Raw genomic sequence first — 20526 nt, forward strand, 5'->3', positions numbered from 1 at the left:
ATATTAACTTATGGTTGTATCTATACTATACTATCTATACTATATTATACAAAAATATATACAATAATATTATTGAAGTATATACTTTAACTTGCATAACTAGCATAAAGAGAGAGAGAGAGAGACTCACTCTCTCTGTGTGAGAGAAAAATTATTTGTCCTAATATAGATACAATATTCACAAAAATATGTAATCAATTTATTAGTTTTTCAAATCTTTTTTTTTTCTTAAATTTATAAACGAGAACAAGACTATTTCAAAATACAATAATGCAAAAATTAACTCTGAGTAATCAGGCTATTAAAGTAAAAAAGGATTATAAACTAAATATTAAACTTACTTTGAATAATGATGGTATGTTTTTTCGATAATTTTAATTATTCAAAGGTATTAAAGGTATAACAATATTAAGATTATTTTGAATAATAATAATCTGTTTTTAATTATTTTAATTAACAGGAGATATTAATATCTATGGATAATTTAAATTATTAAAAACATTAGGCTTTAAAATTGTTTTTTAAAGCCTAATTTTTTTGATAAATAATATTTTTATTTGCAAATAATAAACATATTCTGTTATAGTTTGAATTGTTTTGGTAGATCTTTTTTTTTTTGTATATCTATATGAAATCTCATTGGTGTAGTTTGTTATTGTAAAGAGCAGAAATTCCATAAAAAGTTCCTTGATCCACCAGTTAGTCCGAATGGAGTGATAGTGCTTTTCACAATTCAGTAAAATTATTATCTATTGCTGTTGAAAATAGTATTACAACTCTTGAGATGAAAGCATATTGTTCACACTGGCTGTAGCTATTAGATTATACTGTATTTGGTGTCTTGAAAACCTACGACAATACTTGTTGTTATGATTTAATCAATACTTGCTCTGTTAAAGAGTCAAACTTTTTTATACTGCATGTACCTGATTCACAGAGTTAACTTTATGCTATCCATCAAATATAAAAATCATGTTTTTATTGCAAGTATGGTACCATAAATTCTCAATCTGAAATAACACTGAAAAAAAAATTACAAAAAACAAGTGGGTTTTAATTCAAACTCAACTTTTATTAATTAATACAATTGAAACATTTTCCATAACATGAAAAATACAATGTATTTTTCATAGTATGTTATGGAAAAGTTGTTGAACTTTTGCTTATGTTTTCAAAATGTTTCTTGTATTTCTGACAATAGAAATTTTGTTTATAAATAGTTTCAAATATACTAGAATGCAATCAAATGTATTTCTTGAATTTATTGAAGCAATTTCTTTATTTGATGAAACTGTCATTCCCTATTGCAAGTAAAAGTGTTTTGATTCAAGTCAATTATATGATAAAACAAGACCTCTGAAAAGAAAATTTAACAATTATCATGATGTTTTCTTATACCTTAGGGTATGGAGAAGTAAGAATGAAAACAAGAAGTTAAAAAAAACACTTTAGTCTAGCACTTCCATTATTTTATGAACGTGAAAGTTTATGCTTAACTAAAGTACTTTATTTTAACTTCCTGAAGCAATGCAAGATAAGTTGCATGATCTGATCAGGGGTGAACCCAGACCTTTTTTGGTACTATAGGACCGGTATGAGCGCCAAAAAAATGACTCAAAATATAAATTTCATGTTGTTTTTCTTTTTCTTTTTATATTAAAAATAGAAAAGATAGTTCTTTCAACTGGTACTTTTCTGCATATTTTAGCTAGTTTATTTAGCCAGTAATGTTTACAAATAAGGTTCGCTGCAAGTTTAGAGTTAGGGTTGAATAAAACTAATGGGCATTCACTGATGGCATCATACAGGAAGCCGAATAATTATCTTATATAAGCCAAGGATAATACAATTTATATTTCCCATTTGGATTTGAATAAATATGCCCGAATTATTTCTTAATGAGTGCTTGTAATATTTATATTTAAAATAATAGATGTGTAGCATTTTGTTAATAATCGATATCTCATTTAAAAAACCAACCGACTCCTATTTGTTCCATTTTTAATCCAATTATTAATTATTTTGATTATTTTGCTAATAGATATTTAAAACAGATTGAAAGAATGTTTAAGCTATGTATGCTATTACTTTTAAAAGTAATTGCATGTATATGCGTTATGGGGCATTTCAAATACAAAGAAACACTTTTTTGCTGTTTTTTGACTCCCTTCTTTGTATATGTAACATTTTAAACAATCTCTCCCCGCCCTATTTGAAACGTGACATTATTTTTCAACAAATATATCTTTGAGTTTGTACTTTTATGCTAAAGGCTTACTATTCCGCTGTGATTAGAATATAAATTTTAAATATTTTGTCATGTCACACTGTGGCTAACCATCCCATCTCCCATGTGATATTTGGTGACACTTTCAAACACCTCCACCCCATATAAGAATACGTATTATTTGAATAGCCCCTATATAGTTTTGCTACATTTTTAAATATAGCAACAACAAAAACAAAAAAAATTGTAAGTAAAATTAAGCCCTGTCATTAAAAAAGAAACATTCACTGTTTGGTCACATTGCCCTATGTGTCTTAATAAAAAAAAAATTATTTATACTAACTACTTTCTTTATACAAATAGTTATAAAAATTTGCCTTAAATTTTGGGTAAGTTTTTGCGTAAGTTTTTGCCTAAGTTTTGCGTAACTCATACGCAACCTTAACTTTACGCAAATGCTGTGAAAAAGTTGTGAATACCAAATAGCTACGCAAAAAATATTTTGCGTAAGTTTTTCGTAACTTTAGCTCAGCTGCGCAAGAGTTACGCAAAAGTTGTGAATCCGCACCCAGAGCCGTAACCGCCGGGGGGCAAGGGGAGGCAGGGGGCCATTTTAAAAAAAAATAATTTTTTAAAAAATATTTTTTTTAAGGCCATGCCTTAAAAAAAAAATTTTTTTCAATGGAAGAAACCCCAGCTCCCCCAATATCAAAATTGTGGTTACGGCTCTGTAATGTATGATATTAAATATTTCAAGTAGTTATTTTTCTTATGTGCATCAAGCAATTTTTTTTACATAGTGGTTGTGATTAGCAGCTAACCTAAGTGAATGATTATGGCTTTTATGATTTTATTTAGTGAATCATGGGCTCCAAAAAAAGTAGACGTTTATTTTATGGTGAAGCCAAAAGTTATTTAGTTTGTAACTTTGCATTGCTTAAGCCTACTATATTTCTATATTTCTATTTTTTATTAATTTTTATTTCAATTCACATCCCCAAGGCCATTAAAGCCACTGCAATCGAGGAGGCTACTTTAGTTATGGTTACAACCCTCTCTCAACTTTACAAATTGAGCGTGGTACTATCAGGGACGTGGTGGGGATTGAACATCACAAAATAAAATTATTCTAAAAACAACTTAATTATCTAAAAATAATTTAGATACCTAAAGAACATATGATTGTTGTTTAAGATATCAAAATTACTATTAAATTAATAAAGAATTCTAAGTAAACTGCTTATGATAGTACCATTTTCTTTTTAAAATTTAATTAAAAAGCATTTCTCTAAAATTGTATTTATTTTTTTGAAAATTTTCTTTTCATAGTAAAAAAAACTAAAAGATGAATATTTTTTGACTGTGTTTTTCTAATATCTTTTAAAATAATATAATAATAAATTTTAAAGTTTGGCTCTGATTTGAGTCCAAGTATTGGTTTACCATGAAAAAGATTACACGATTTAAAGTTGTATGGTTTTATATTTTCAAAATTTTAATAATTAGTTAATTCATCTGTATTGGCATTGGTATCGGCCTTTTCCCATCCATCGGTATCAGAATTGGCCAAAAAAGTGCTATTGGTACATCACTAATATATACTATGGCAGACTTCTTAGTGTTAAAAAGAAGAACAGTGCTATATATATAGTTTCTTATTGGAAACCAAATGAGATTGAGGATGATGATGTTGTAGAGTATGAGATAAGCAAATATAAACTATCTGCAGACATCATAAGTGGTAATATGATCATATCATAAAGAAAGTGTGTGAATTCATTTTAATAAGGAATAAGTTATTTTAAATAATAATGTAGTTTATTTAGTTTTATTAATAGATTTCATTTACAGTAAGAATTTATGGTAAGTTTCTTGTTTTTTTTGTGTGAGATGATAAAAAGATTTATAATTCTTTTACTCATTATTTGTTTATATCAGATCTTATTTCAGGTAGTCGAGTTTGTTACCGACAACCAGAGTTGACTTGGTTGCAACGTGCTATAGGAAACCAAAGCTCATTTACTATTTGACTTAAATTAATTACCATTATACTGTTTCTACTCAGAATAATAGACTTTTGCCTGCATGGATGCTGAGATGTTAGTGTTAAGTAATTTAAATCAATCAGTATACCCTGAAATATGTATTTATTTTTTCATTATTGTTTTTATATCACATCTATTCTATTTCAGATAACAAACATTGAATGATTCTTTTGGTTCGATTGGTGTTTCTGTTTTAAGGGCACAATCTGTTTCAGTAATTTTAAAAATCTAATACATTTATTTATCATTGCAAGGTTTTAACTCAGCATGAAAGCTGAAAGATAGACTTATGCTTCCATGAATGCTAATTTTTAACAAGTAAACATTAAAGCGGTAAGATTATACTTATAGATTAGATTATGCAGTAATAACAATTACATATTTATTTTCCAAGACATATGACTTCCCTATTTAAAATAATTATGCTATGATAATATGTATTTATTCATAGATCCATTTTTTTTTCAGATATTATGGCACTGTGCTAACTCTAACTTTGGATGTGTTTCAAAACAAGGCTGTTTTTATAGCCACTAATATGTTAAAAACATTACTAAGCAAATGGGAATACAATTCACTTAGTTTTAATTTTTTATTTACGAAGTATATTTTAAAAGAAGTTACTTTTCTTTTTTGACAGGGTGCGAGTCTTAATCGATTTAAATTAAGGCGGTATACAAAAGATGCACTAAAACACTTTTCTAATACATGTCTATATATCTTTCTGAATACTAAAATTAAATGGTACCACTTAATGTATGGTAAAATAATGAAAAACTTTTTATTAAAGTTCTTTTATTATTGGCTCTGAATAAAGAAGTTGTGTGACTTGCGTAATAATAGCACTTTGATGGAAAACAAACCTTGTTTTCCAAAAACTATTGCTATTACTTAAGTCACACGGTTTTCCGACTTGATCCATAAGTAATTAACAATGCAAATAATAAGTATAGATATAGAGACTAAAATTTTTAATAGTCTTTATATTTAAGTTCACTTTTTAGTTTATCGAAAGCTATATACTTATATAACACAGCAAATTAGAATACGCCTTTTAACATAAAAGCCTATATTTATAAAATAATGTTTATAATAAATACTGCATAAATATGCGCTAATTTTGTAAAATATATATAATTTATAAATTTTTGTTATAAAAATTTTTATTCGTCATTAAAAATAATTTTTTAATTTAAATAAACAATATTTATTTTTTGTTAAAGTCGAGTTGAATTAAAATTTAAACAAAACAAAATAATGTGCAGTTTAACAATTGAAGCTATTATTACAAAAGTACCGTTAGCCAGACGGAAATTTCTCATGTTGGTTGCAGTTTTTTAAGCAATCTTCTGATGAAATTTTGTTACTTAAATGAGCATAACTTTTTGTAGAATAATGTTTAAAAACGAAATAACAAATTTTTATTTTATTTTTAACAAATAAAACGTTTTTCATGAAATTTTCACTATTGGAATACTAATTTAAAGCTCTTTCTATATAATATTTATATATAAAAATAATTTGAAATTTTTACACACATACCTATATATATATATATATATATATATATATATATATATATATATATATATATATATATATATATATATATATATATATATATATATATATATATATATATATATATATATATATATATACATACACACACATATATACACATATATATATATACACACACACATGTATATACACACACATATATATATATATATATATATATATATATACACACACACATGTATATATAAAATACTGTTAATAAAAGTAAATTTTTTAGACATTATTGAATAAAAATTTAAGGAGAGAGCCAAAAATAGATCTTTGGGAGAATTTTAAGTTGATAGGTTAGGTTAATGGAATACTTTTATTAGAGTTACAAATTGGAACCTATTGCTATAAGCCAGTTAGGAGATCTCTATTATTATAATATTCTATTGATAGTATATGCAAGCAATCTGAGGAAAGGTATGCAATCAGACACCTTATCTGACAATGCATATAATATTTTATTTAGACATCTTGACCATGACACTTTGCAAGTTTTGATAGCTTGTGTGTTTTAAAAATGCTCTGAAAAAATTCACCTCTGAAAAAAGTCAACTGGAGAGAAAATAATAAAAATCAGCAAACCATAAACTTAAAAGAGAAACAAAATCTTAAGGAATGATAAAACAAACTGATAAATCAAGAAAATGTAAAAACCATTAAAATAATTGAGGAAACTAATAAGTTTTTTTTTTTTTTTTTCAAATTAATAAAAATGCAACTTAATAGATTAGAATGGTTTTTTTTTTAAATAATAGTAACACCACTGACCCTACTAGCACTAGAGCCCATAACTTCTGCATTTCTCAATTTTTAACTAAGATAGATAATCTTGATTTATGTCTTGTCTCTGACCCTAGCTTTTTTGTGATTTTTTTCATGACGGTTCTTGGGCTGATGTCCTTTCTCTCTGCTAATAAATGTACCATAACCTCCTAGATCAAGACAGGTATGGAAGATTTTATTCCTTCTTGTTGGCTCCAAGCAAAGCTTCATTATACTCCATGGTTTTTACCTTCTTGCACAGCTGCTATGTCTAATTATAATCATTTTTTTCAAAAGAACAACTCTCTTGAGAAAAAACACCTTTTAACTATTACAAGAAATCAATGTAAAAAAGATGTTTCTGGTGCTCCATTATTCCCTGTTTACTTACTCTCGATCTTATCTCAGAAGTTCTTAAGAAACTTTTGAAAAATCAGTGTCATAAATAAAGGTATGTCCAACTTTTCATCTCTCATTTATGGGACTGACCTTATTACCTCTTTTAAGGATATGGCTGAACTATTTGCATAAAATTCAAGAGTCAAATTAACTATAATTTGACTCTTGAATTTTATGAACATATTCTTCTTTCCACTCCAGTTAAACAGATTAACCCATTGTTCGGCATTCAAATTACTGCAGCTTCCATTGCTAAAGTCATATCTCAATTAAACTCCTTTATGGCTGGTGTTCCAGACAACATTCGTCATAGTTTTACAAAAGTGTTCTCCAGAAATCTCTTCACTTCTTTCTAAAAGATTTAATAACTGCTTGACTCCTGACCCCCGGATTAGCAAAGTCTTCAAGTCTTTGATCAACAAATTTCTAACATATTATCTTGAGTCAAATAACTTACTTTCAAACAATCAATACAGTCTTCTTCTTCCCCTACGGCTGACATACTAACTACTGTGACCAAAGCTTTTGATAAAGTTTGGCATGCTTCTCCATAAACTTTCTTCATATGGTATATCTGGGAAAGTTTTTGGTGCTAAAACATGCATCAAGTTTTGCAGTTTAACTTTTACTTGAAAATTCCATTGCAGCAATATTTTCTTAATTTTGATTTATATCATTTATTTGCTGCTTTATAAAGTTGTCATTCATAAAAATAATATGCATGTATATAAACATAGCAACAGTAATTTTTGTATATAAACATAGCAACAGTAATTTTTGCTATTATTATATAACTACATACTTTTTTTCAGACTATTATTTAATAATAATCTTGACTAATATTTCAAGTAGTGATAATAGAGCTTTTTATTTATTTATATCTAAAAAATTAAAACAAACAGCATTAACTCATAAATATACAATTTAGTTGTTGGTAAGTATGATGTCCTAAGGTTTTAAAGCAAAGTACAATAGTGAAGCTATTGTATTAAAACAATAACTTACTTTAAAAAAAGGATTGCTAAGACAGACGTCAAGGTGGTAGTAGAGCTATCTTCATTACTGATGTATTTATCTCTCATAAAGTTAATTAGTTCTATAAAACTTTTCTTAAACAAGTTTTGGTATTTGTAAAAGTTAACAATAAACACATACTTATCAAGGTTAAACATAGACCAAATGATGCTAATTGAATATAATATATCGCTGAATCCTTCAAATTTGCTCATAGCTTAATTAGGAAGCCCTATGGTGGCTGTTTCATTGTTGGTAATTTTAAAATATCACATTTCCTACGTCCAGACACACTATGGTTGCTCAAACAATATGTTGGACTTGTTATTTACCTACAGCAGTAATTTTATTTAAAAAATTTTTTCCTAACGCTATATTAAGTAATAATACTATAGGCCGCTTTAATATCAATTGAGGAACTTCAAAACTTTTTCCTGAAAGTGAATCCCAGTTGTTTAGTTACAGCAAAGGTGATTACGATTCAATATCAAACTTTATAGCATCAATCAACTGGAATACTTTATTTCTGCATAAAACCGCGAATCAAATGTTTAACTAATTAATTTATAACGATTGTACTATTTGCAAATATTTTATCCCCAAGGTTTATAAAACAAAGATAAAGTATGATCCTTGGGTTACTCCACATATTAAAAACCTAATCAGAGCAAAAAAATCCGCTTGGTTTATTAAATGCTCAACTAAATGAAAGAATTATAAACTTAAAATAAACTGATATCTTCTTAATTGTTCTGTAAAAGCTGAAATATTTAAAGCAAAAAAAAAAAAAAAACACATAAAATGAAATAATATTAACATCCTTCTAAATAATTTCCATCATTTAAAAAGTGATATTAACCTGAATGAACTTAAAATCACAACTTGGGTTTTTCTATTGCAGACATTATTAACTTACCAATCTAAACCCTTGTAAATATTTTTTCCATTTACAAAAATCTTTCATAAATTCTTCAATTCTGGTACACTACTCACTCCATAAAAGTTAGTCAATTTTAGTTCAGTCTATAAAAAACGGAAGGTAAATTACTTACTAAAAACTATTGACCTATTTCACTAAACTCTGTTGCCTGCAAAATAGTCAAAATACTTGTTAAGAACAAAATCTTTAAGGGCATTAAAAATAATAAACGACCACCGCAAATCAACATAGCTTTCTTTATTATAAATTATGCGTGAATAATTTAAACGAGACTTTTGATATTCTTTTATTTTCTATAAAATTTCACCAGTTTATTGATGTAATCTCGATTTCACGAAAGTGTTGATTCTCTACCTTCAAACAGACTATTATGTTAAAATTAATATATTTCGGAATAAATGGGAAACAAAATAAAAAGTTACAATAAATCAATCCCTAAAAAGTTCTATTAAAATGAATAATTTAGGGGTCATTATTTCATGTAACGCCAAGTGGAGCACACATTTTTGAACAGTTGTCTTAAAATCTTTCTAAATTCTGGGTATGCAAAAAGACATTCACTTTCATTGATGAAAATATGGCTCTCAAGTTATGTAAAGTGTTTATAAGACCATACCATAATATACAATAACCATTAATATACAGTGTCTTTTTGGGTTTCTTATTTAAAAATTGATAAAACCTTGGTTGAATCTATTCAACGCAAACCAACAAAATAGGCTTCCAGCATAGAACATCTTTAATACTGCAAAAGACTAAGAAGATTGAATCTACAATCATTGACTAAGGGTTTTGGTTGGGGCAGCAATAAGCTTAGGGTTAAGAGAAATTTTTAGCACTTTTTTCCTGCATTTTACTCATTGAAAATTTCTGCATTTTACCTGTGTCCACAATAAAAGATCATAATATAAGTTGCTTATTTAAAAATATAATAGCAACGCTTATGTATATTTGACATAACCCATTAACGCAGCAACTGCAAAAATATCCTTAAGCACATTAAAACACATTTAAGGACAACAATTGTACAAATCATTTTGTCTGCAATCTAATAGCTACTAAAGCAGAAATAGCAGTTCAATTAAATTTAAAGGGTGTTACATATAGACCAATTTACAGCTATAAAGATAAGAAAAAAACTTTTATTAGATTTTCTACTAACTAGACTTGCATAGTGTAACATACTAGTTTCTATTTAATTAAATCAAAATTGTATTTAAAAATAAGATTTTTGTTTTTAGTGTATAATTTTTGTCAAGAAAAGGGATGGTAGGGGAGGGAAGGGGGAGTAGCAGAGAAGTAATTTAGGGGCTCGGATTAAAGTTTGGCGGGTAGGCTTATTTTTTATCATTATGCTACTGATAATAGTGCCCTTTTGAGCGTGTTTGACACAGAACTCTTAGCAGCCATAGCAATTGAGGTAATGGTGAGAAAGAATCACAGCACTTTTTTTACAAGAAAATGTGACAAAAGTGTATGCAAGTAGTTAACTTATGTAAATTTCAAATTATGTAATATTAAAACATCAAGTTTTACAGTTTTACTTTCACTTTAAAATTGCATTGCAGCAACATCTTCTTAATTTAGATATACAACATTCATTTCCATTTTATATAGTCTTTTGTTTGTCGAATAGTTTTAAACTTATTCTCAGACAACTGTGTGGCTGAGTGGTTAACTGGCAGAGTTTCAGTAGCAAAGCGCCGTGGTTCGAATCCAACAAACATAAAATTTCTAAAAACATCAAAACACTGGTAGAAGTTTGTTGCGCATATGCCAAGATGTGATATTTATGTGCTCAGGTAATTAGTCCTAATAAGCTGCGGAAGGTATAAAAAAAAGTTATAGTCTGAAATTTAATAAAGAAAAAAAAAATTGGCCCATCCTTTTTTTTTTGAAATAGACAAAGGGGGTAAAAGATCTAATGAGCTCTAAACATACAAATAAAGTGCGCATATTTTTTTTTGCTCTAAGAGCAATGTTTAAATAAATTATTTTTCTACCATTTATTCAAAAAACATTAAAGCAAAGAAATAGAGGATAGATAAACGCTGAATAAGTATAAAAATAGAGGTAGGTATGAAATAAACTCCCCTAGGCCCGTATTTTATGGTTCATGACAGCTAGTTAAATATTAATTAAACATTTGTTGTGCAATACAATTTAATGGCCAGCATGGTTAGCTCGCAGCGTTTCTGAAGTTCATTTTTTTTAAAAAAATAGCCAGTATGTACTGCTGTGGAGGCAAAAAAAAAAATAATAGCCCGTAGCTAGCAAAAACTTTCAAACATTAAAAATTTTAAACTTTTAAACAATTAAAAGTGTTTTTTGCTATTTTTATTTTTTGCTATAAATATATACAGAATACATTACATAACACAATACATTTTCGAAAGAATCAAAAATGTAATGTGTTAAGGGACAGATTTGAACTTTCACAAAATGACACTGGTGACAGCACATTAAACCACTGAGCTATCAAAGTTATGCATTTAGAGTAAAATAAACTATTTTACAAATCTCTTATAAGCTCTACGTATGCAAAAAAAGTGCAGATGTTAATTTTTTTTTTACTCTCAAAGCAACTTTTTTAATGAATTGTTTTTCTACGGTTGACTAAAAAATATTAAATTAAATAAGGAATAAGTATAGAAATAATCGGTTTGTTAAAGACTCGCATTTTACGGGTCTGGACAGCTAGAATATATATATATATATATATATATATATATATATATATATATATATATATATATATATATATATATATATATATATATATATATATATATATATATATATATATATATATATATATATATATATACCACACCGATATTACAAAGACTTGTATTTTTAAAGGTCCAGTCAGCTAGCCTGCATTAATGATCTTCCTGGTAACCTTACATGGAAAGTGGCTCTGATAACTGATGACTCAACTTTATACTCTTGGTATAGTTTTAATGGCTTATAAATTTCAACTCCAACAAAACTCAATTAATTACTGCAAACAACTATTGCAATACTGCCAACATTTCTATACTGATGAATGACAACCCTCATACTGAGTCCTCTTCTTTATATCTTCTTGGGTCATCGTTGAATTGACCTCTCATGGGAACCATATATACAATCCATTGCAAAGTTAGCCTCTGCTAAGGTTGCTTCTCTTTATCCCCCTTGCCATTATCTTACTCCTGATTCCATTCCCTAGATTCAGCAAACTCTCTACATGCTTATACCCAATTATCTGCATCTTTACACACAACATGCCGCCTTAAAACTACCTCGATTTTTCCAAAGTTACACAACCATCTGATTATTGTCTTGTTCATTCTTGATACTGGACATCATCAACCTTTTTTTTTTTTCTTGCTATGTAGCAAGAAAAAAGATTTTAGCAGAAGCCTGAATATATTAGAAAAAAGTCCCAGCATTCCTTTAATACATATGTGATGCACAAACAACAAAGAAGTTTTAAACAACAATAAATTCATTATAAACAAATTTTTTCAAAAATGAATTCCATGCAGAATTAAAGTTAAACTATTGTAATATTCAAAAATAATCAATGTTAATACAAATTTCTAAAAAAATAACACAGCAAAACATGTTCATACTATTTTACTCTTAAAAAAAAAGCGTGACACAAAATTTGGAAAAAAAAGTTCTGTTAAGGTTAAATTAAGGCATACCTAGTTTTATTGGTATTTAACACGAGCCCTTTTTTTCCATTCCATTAGTTTCAAAGTAAAAGTTGTTTTCAATATAATTGTTGTTGTAACAATTTTATGTGCGAAAAACTGTTTGCAGCTATTTCTCAACACTTGAATATAAAACCAATCACAAAACATTAAAATGCCCCTTTTGAAACACAACAAATGCCATTCATATTGATTAATTTTTATTATTTGAAAAAACCTTCTTTCAATAAATATTGCATCAGCAGTTTTTACATCTCTTTATGTACTCTATACTTTTATGTGATTTCATGTATTTAAATGTAAGCATTTATTGTGGGAACAAATGTTTATTTGTTACGTTAAAAAACTATGTATATGTTTTAAATACTTGCTTGATTTTTTTTTTTTTTTTTTCAAGCTAGGTTTAAAATTTAAATAAGTTAGTTTATATCTTAAACAAATATGTTAGTTTCTATGTATGTAAAAAATTAAATTAAAAAATGATTGTCACTTTTTAAGCGTGAATGCAAAACAATTTACGAAAAAAAATCTTTATCAAAACTTGTAATTTTAGATTGAGACTCAATCTAAAATTACAAGTTTTGAATAAGCTTAAAATATGACAATTATTTTTTAATTAAATTTACACCAAATTTTAGCATAAATTTTATTCTAAAATTTGGCGTAACAAAATAGAATTTTTTTAAGCATGTATGAATAACATACCTAACGCATACGTCTGATGGGATAGATAATACCTCAACTTTAAAACTGTCTTCATTATTTTCACAAATAACATGTAACAAAATAGAAAAAATAATAACAACAAAAGAATTCAAAGCCATATTTGTTGTGAAAACTGACAACGTGGAAGTCGCGTGAAAAATGGATGCGTGGCAGGGGAGATTTCGGGTTGCATATTTTGAAACCCTATGCAGGCTCAGAATAGGCAGAGATATGCGCAATCTGATTCCCTGATTTTGAAAGAGAGGCTTTTGCGCGTAAGATTAAATCAAAAGAAATGTCAAAAAACGTTTTGATTAAAGAAAGTGAAACTGAGTAATTGCGAAATAATAATAACAAAAAAAACTTATAAAAAATAATAATCACAACTCAAAACATCCGTGGTTTTCATAATATTTTCTTAAAAATAAAGATTTAAAAAATTTAGTTTGTTTTCCTAATGGTTTTTATAACTCTACGATATAAAAATGACAACCATTGTAACAAACTATAAACCAGATGGTAAAACTTGACTATGCTGTGATTTTTTAGAATGAAACAGTTTTAAAATTTACGTAGTAATATCAATATTTATAACAAGAAAACTATTTTTAAAAATAATCTAATTTCTTTTCACATTTTTACCCTTATTATTCCCATATATAAATTGTATACATCATTAAAACATTTTAAGTTTGAGAATATTGATTATTTAACTACCTCAGATAATTTACAACACTCTCAAAATAAAAGCAATTGTGAGCAAGAGCTGATTTAGATTGCCTTTGGTTATGTAAAGTAATAAAAGATTACAAAGCATTGTAGCATAATAAGCTATAAGAAAAAATTTATAACCTGATGTCCACAAGTGTGTTATGATATAGTAAACTGATTACAAAAAGGAATAACTCTTAATTTACCACACCTTTATGAAAAACTAAGTGTAAAAAAATATATATTCGTATATTGGTTATTGTATTCTATAATTGGTAACAAAAATGTTTACCTTTGATAGCAACTGATGGTATATAATATCAAATAAAGCAACAAAGTTTGATAAATTTTACATTTATTATGCTATCAATTTATTTAACACTATATACTCCTGAAGGAAAAAAAAAAAGTAAAAAACTATTTATCTTTCATATTTCAAAATTTTATGAATAGTTTTATTATGTAATCTTTGGTATAACCAATATAATCAAGTGTGCTTTTTTTGATTTTCTGTGAATACCTCTTGTATAATAATATAAAAATAGAGATGTGTCATATTTTATCTTGAAGTACTATTAAAAATTTTCTTTTGAAAACTTACTTCTTCAAATGTTAAAGCTTGTTTTGATGAAGTTTATTTCATTACAATAATTGCCATAATTCAGCTTCATTTGGTTAAGTTTTTTAACTTCAATACTCTTTGCTAGCTTGTAATATCAACACTTATATGTAACTGTACAAAAGAACTGTTCAGTAGAAAAACAAATAAATATCACTTTTTTTGTTAAATTTTCCAATAGATTATTAATATACAATTTTTATCCTATTTATATTTAAGTTAAAATACCCGACCAAACTTATTTTAATTTTTCACAAAGTGTTTGAAGGTTTAAGAATGATGTTTAATTAAGGTTAAGTAAATAAAAATATTGACATACGCCTTATCAGCCTTTTCAAAATTTAGGTTAAACAGTAACTTCTTCAGAGTTTGTAGATTTACATGGAACATGTAAGCTAGTTTGATAAAACATCTGTAAAAATTTTCTTTTTTAAAAAATTTAAATGTTTAAATATTTATAATTAACAAGTCGGTACAAAGATGCAGTAAAGAGCTTAGAACAACCTCCATCTCAGCTTAAAATTTAAACTTTGCATACTTTAAGTACTTTACCAGTAGTCTAGACTGCATATGCATATAAACTTTGTATTGATCATGTTTTATAGAACATGGACATTACATTTGACGAGAAACACATTTAGAAATCTTGCAAAACTGTACACATGCAAATTCAAGTTAAATATTTCAAGAGTTTATATATACTAAACACATTTGAAAATAAAAAAATATTCATAGCATGACAACTAATTTTGTTTTTTTTTATATTTTTTTATTACTCTTCTTTCATAATAAAGTTTGATTTTAACAACTTAGTTTGGTTTTTTTAAATCTTTTTTTTTTTCAATTATTACAATACAAAAAATGCCACAATCATTTGTCATAATCCACTTTTATTTGGTTAACTTATTTTTCTTCAATAATTCTTGCTTTAAAGTCAGTGTTTATATGTAACTGTACAAAAAATTATAATTCAGTAGAAAAACACATAAATTTCACTTTTGTTAAATTTTCAAATAATATTTTAAATCAAAGTTAATGTCAAAAAAAATTTTAAATTTTCAAAAAGTGTTAAATGGTTTAAGACGATGTTTTATTAGAGTTATGTAATAAAAAAATATATCTGTCTCCTCAAAACTATAGTTAAAACAAAACACGAAAACAAAATCTCCTCAGAGCTCATATATTGACATGGAACATGTAAGCTAGTTTTGAAGCCAGTAAAAAATTTCTTTATATAAAAACTCTAATGTTCAACTCTTTATAATTAACATATAAATCAATTTATAAATAAAGTTCTTCACCAGTAGTCTGGTAAAACTGCATATAACCTTTATATGCAAAAGTACTTCACAAGTAGTCTCGTACAACTGTATATAAACTTTGTATTTAAGCATGCTTTAAGGCTAAGAACATATTTTACGAGAAATACATTTATAAACCTTTTCGAATTTACTTCAACACATACAATTTTTTTCCATTTCTTTATATTAACAACAGATAAAACCTCCATCATCAAGGTAAACTTTATTGAAATTTTGAGATTTTTACGAGTAAAAATTCTCTTGTACAATTAGATTTTGATACTTTTTAAATACTCTGAAGAGTACTAAAATAAAATAAATTTCCTAATACAAAACTTGTATTGATAAACTTAGTTGATCATTACTATGAAGTTTACATCAATAATCTGCTTAAATATATTTTTCAACGAATACGCACTTGCCTCTCTTTCAAAATCAGCGAATCAGATTGCTCATATTTCTGTCTATTCTGAGCCTGTATAGGGTTTCAAAATATGCTTTCGGGTTAATGTAGACGGGGGGAGTAGAAACCATATTCGGGGCTTGGGGACGAAACAAGAAAAATTTATTTAAGGAAAACATACAAATTTTTAGACGTTTTATTCTTCTGCTACAAGTTTTTCACGTTTTTTAATTTAATTTTTTTTTGGAATCAGAAGGAGCCATTGGAGAATTAATGAGTTACTTTCGTAAAACATGGTCCAATGAGCCCATTACGCCAAAAATGCATTTATTAGAAAACCATTGTGTTGATTTCATTAGAAATTGGGGTTTAGGTCTTGATATTTATGGAGAGCAAGGCTTAGAAAGCATGCATGCTGAATTCAACAATATGAACAGCACCTTCTGCCATATAAAAGGAAAACAAAGACTACAAAGTATTCTGTCCAATCATTACATCAAAAACTCCCCAGAAGCTTTGGAAATTCGTCCAACTACTCAAGAAAGAAAAACTTATAAAAGAAAAGCCTTGTGATGTTTCATAGATAATTGTATATACGATAGTAATTGCATAACGACTTAATTTTAATGTTTATTGTTAAAAATATGTGTGTATATATATATATATATATATATATATATATATATATATATATATATATATATATATATATATATATATATATATATATATATATATATATATATATATATATATATATTTCCGAATATAATAAATATTTAATATAATAAATAGTTAATATTTTGTATACTAGACAACAAAGACTATTTCATTTTATATTTATTAGATTGTTATTCCTTAAGTTTTCGCGGACATCTTAGAAAGTTTCTATAGTTACTTTCGGAAGTTTTAGGGGGAAAACGTATATTTTTATTTTACGAAAAAAGTATATAAAAAAAAATAATCGGTTCTTCAAAATTTGACAGAATCTCCAAATACCTTAACTCCTTCTCTTAAACATTTCAGCTTTTCTCAAAAAATTCATTTAAGTACTTATTTATCAATAATTACTGACTTCCCTAAAAATTTTTAACTAAAAAAACTGAAAAGTTCTAGATCCTATAAAATAGGGATAAATGTTTTATATATATATATTTTTTTATAGAAAACTAGTATAACCTAATATTTAATAAAATAGAAAAATTTAATAAACTATTTTTATCAATAAGTATTTAAAATTTAGTTGTTAAAAAAAAGTGATTTTTATGTTTTTTTTTGCGTTCCGCATCTTTATTGAATAATTAACCAAATAAATATTTGTCAATGCGCATGCCCAGAATAAAGTTCCATTACGAAACTGCCGTAAATCATAAAGATTTATCACACTGCATCAAAATCAAAGCTTATTGTGCTAAAAATCAAAATATTTTAATGTTCAAAAAATATCTTTTAACCTTTGCTTGAGTTATTTCTAGGGAATTTCGGGTCTGGGTACCCGGACACGGCGAGTCTGTGGCCCGGTCTAAGACTCGGCGAGTCTTGTGATTTGAATGCCTGGACTTGTTTCAAACGCATAAGGGTGTTTTTTGAATCCCTGACCTCTCTAGTCATCTGTATGTGATGCATAATAGCATGCTTAGATAATGCTGTAGTTATATTATTGCTAGGGCAACCCACGGTAAAAAAAGTTTATAAAATTAACGGTTGGATCAAAACTGTCAATTACAAAATAGTTGGGTCAATCTAATCCAGAAAGAGGCAAAATATAAATTATAATATTTTCTAATGTATTTTAAAACAATTTTGTATCATTTAAGAAACTCTTCAAGGTATTGGAAGTGTGCACTTTAAGAAAATATTAATATGGAACATGAGTTGACAATACGCTAAAGCCTATTACATTAAATGTTGAAGCTTTTAGTAGAAACGCTGCTAATCTTGCAACAGCCCGATTAGCAATTGATTTTATGTTAAGAAAATTAAAAGAATCTAATGGTACTTTAAGTAGAGAGCTATTAATGACAATAAAAACTAGAATATATAGCCATTAAATTCAAGATTTAGAAGAGCTATTTTAATCTCTTGAAAATGGTACTACGCCAAGGAAAAGAAAAAAAATTTACAACAGATTTATTGAAGAGATTATCTTATTATCTATAAAATACTGCGGATAAATGCATGTTATTGGCAATTTAAAATACTAGAGAAGTTGAGGCAACTGACTATGGGCACCAACCAAAAAGGGGCGCTTGTTTTTTTGTTATATATGTATTTTTTTAAATTTTATTACGAATTTTTAGGCGACGATTATTCCAACGATTATTATATATATATATATATATATATATATATATATATATATATATATATATATATATATATATATATATATATATATATATATATATATATATATATATATATATATATATATATATATATATATATATATATATATATATATATATAGATAGATAGATAGATAGATAGATAGATAGATAGATAGATAGATAGATAGATAGATAGATACGTATATACATAAAAATAATTTTTACTTTATTTACGACACCTTTAATCTGGAATGAATTGAAGTTTTTATAGTCAAAACTATACAAAGCTTACAATAATTCAGCTTAAAAACTTCAATTAATTCAGTTAAAAACTTTGGTACTCCAGATAAAAAATTGAAAAGTTTCTGTAAATTTTTATTTTTGTTCCTTTATGTAGTTGGTAAGTCCCTTAAGTCTTAAGGACCTTATTATATCTAAAGTTAAAAGTTTTAGAGTCTAAAAAAAGTTACGAGAAGCCATCTTCCCTCTAATTTTTTCTTTGACTTTCAAACCTGCATTTCTTTGTGGGACACAGCAGTGTCCCATGCACGCATGCTTAGTTTTTGACAACATTTGAACTTGCATCAGTTAATTGTTTGCATATAATATACTCAAGAATTATATTCAAATAACTATTATATTATCCTAATAATATGTCTATTTGCCCAAATTATAATCTTATTTCTATAAAGAAAGATAAACATTATTCGTGGTACTTACATACTCGCTTGCTATTCTCTAAAATAATATAAAATATATTTACACAATCTAAATATTGCCTCGCCGCAATGAAATGTCGATTTTTAAATTTAAAGTTTCCAGCCTTCAAATAAATTCCCATGTAAATCCCACGTGGGATTTCCCATGTTAGTAAATACCATATAGTTCCCACATCTAACCCATGTGGGATTACCCACATGGGTTTAAAGTGACAAATTTCCAAATGGATACCACATGGGAAAATCCGTCCCACATAAATCCTATCAATCCCACACGGAACCCACGTGGAACCCATGTGGGACGCGGTTTTATTTTTCACTGGGAAACCTCCCAAAATATACCTATTTTATTTTATCAAAATTACTTGTCATTAGTAATACAAACAACACAAAAATAGAGACACTAGTAACTAGTGTCTCTATTTTTGTTTTATTTCTATAAATACATGTTCGAAAACATTTTTTTTATATACAATCGTACTTGCTACCTAAGTTGTTAAAAATAGTTCAAATATTGATTTTTATTTTATTTTTATAAAATATTCCATATATTTTACTAGATGAAAATACTTTAAAAAGTACATATTTTAGTAAATTTAAAATCAATGTAAAACGCAAAGTCCGCTATTAAAAAAATATATTTATAGTATATTTTGAACATCTATTATCGCTTAATAATTCCTAAAAAAATCAGCTGCAGATATTTAAATAAAATAATATTCATTGCAAACTATACCGCATTGACACTATATTTGTGTTGTTTTTATGCCACATTTTTAATCATATCTTTGTTATTCAGTATTGTACGCATACTTTTTGTATTATGGTTTTTAATTTCATGTATTGGCTTATATATCTTTAGATTGATTATTTAAAATTAAAATAGTAGCTTTTCATGAAAAAATAAATACCCAATTTATGACTAATTTTAGGAAAAAATTGGGTATTTATTTTCGCTTGTGATTTTTATTTATTATTCAAAAATATTGATGAAAAACTTGTGAAAAATAAACGGAAATCATCACCTACAATTTAACTTTACCCAATTTAACCCATCAAATTTAACTAAAATATT

At 26.7% G+C, this 20526-nt stretch overlaps 1 protein-coding gene across 1 annotated transcript in view; it reads right to left on the reverse strand.

Moving 5' to 3' along the window:
• Window positions 1-13547, reverse strand: part of LOC136071950 (peptidyl-prolyl cis-trans isomerase FKBP14-like) — a 36897-nt gene extending 23350 nt beyond the window's left edge. Inside the window, exon 1 of the mRNA XM_065797892.1 lies at window positions 13369-13547. Within this exon, the coding sequence (XP_065653964.1) occupies window positions 13369-13487 (119 nt within the window). The 5' untranslated portion in view covers window positions 13488-13547. The remainder of the gene's footprint in view (window positions 1-13368) is intronic.
• Between the last annotated feature and the right edge of the window lie 6979 nt (window positions 13548-20526).

This window comes from Hydra vulgaris, chromosome 05 (assembly GCF_038396675.1).
Source record: "Hydra vulgaris chromosome 05, alternate assembly HydraT2T_AEP".
Taxonomy (NCBI): domain Eukaryota; kingdom Metazoa; phylum Cnidaria; class Hydrozoa; order Anthoathecata; family Hydridae; genus Hydra; species Hydra vulgaris.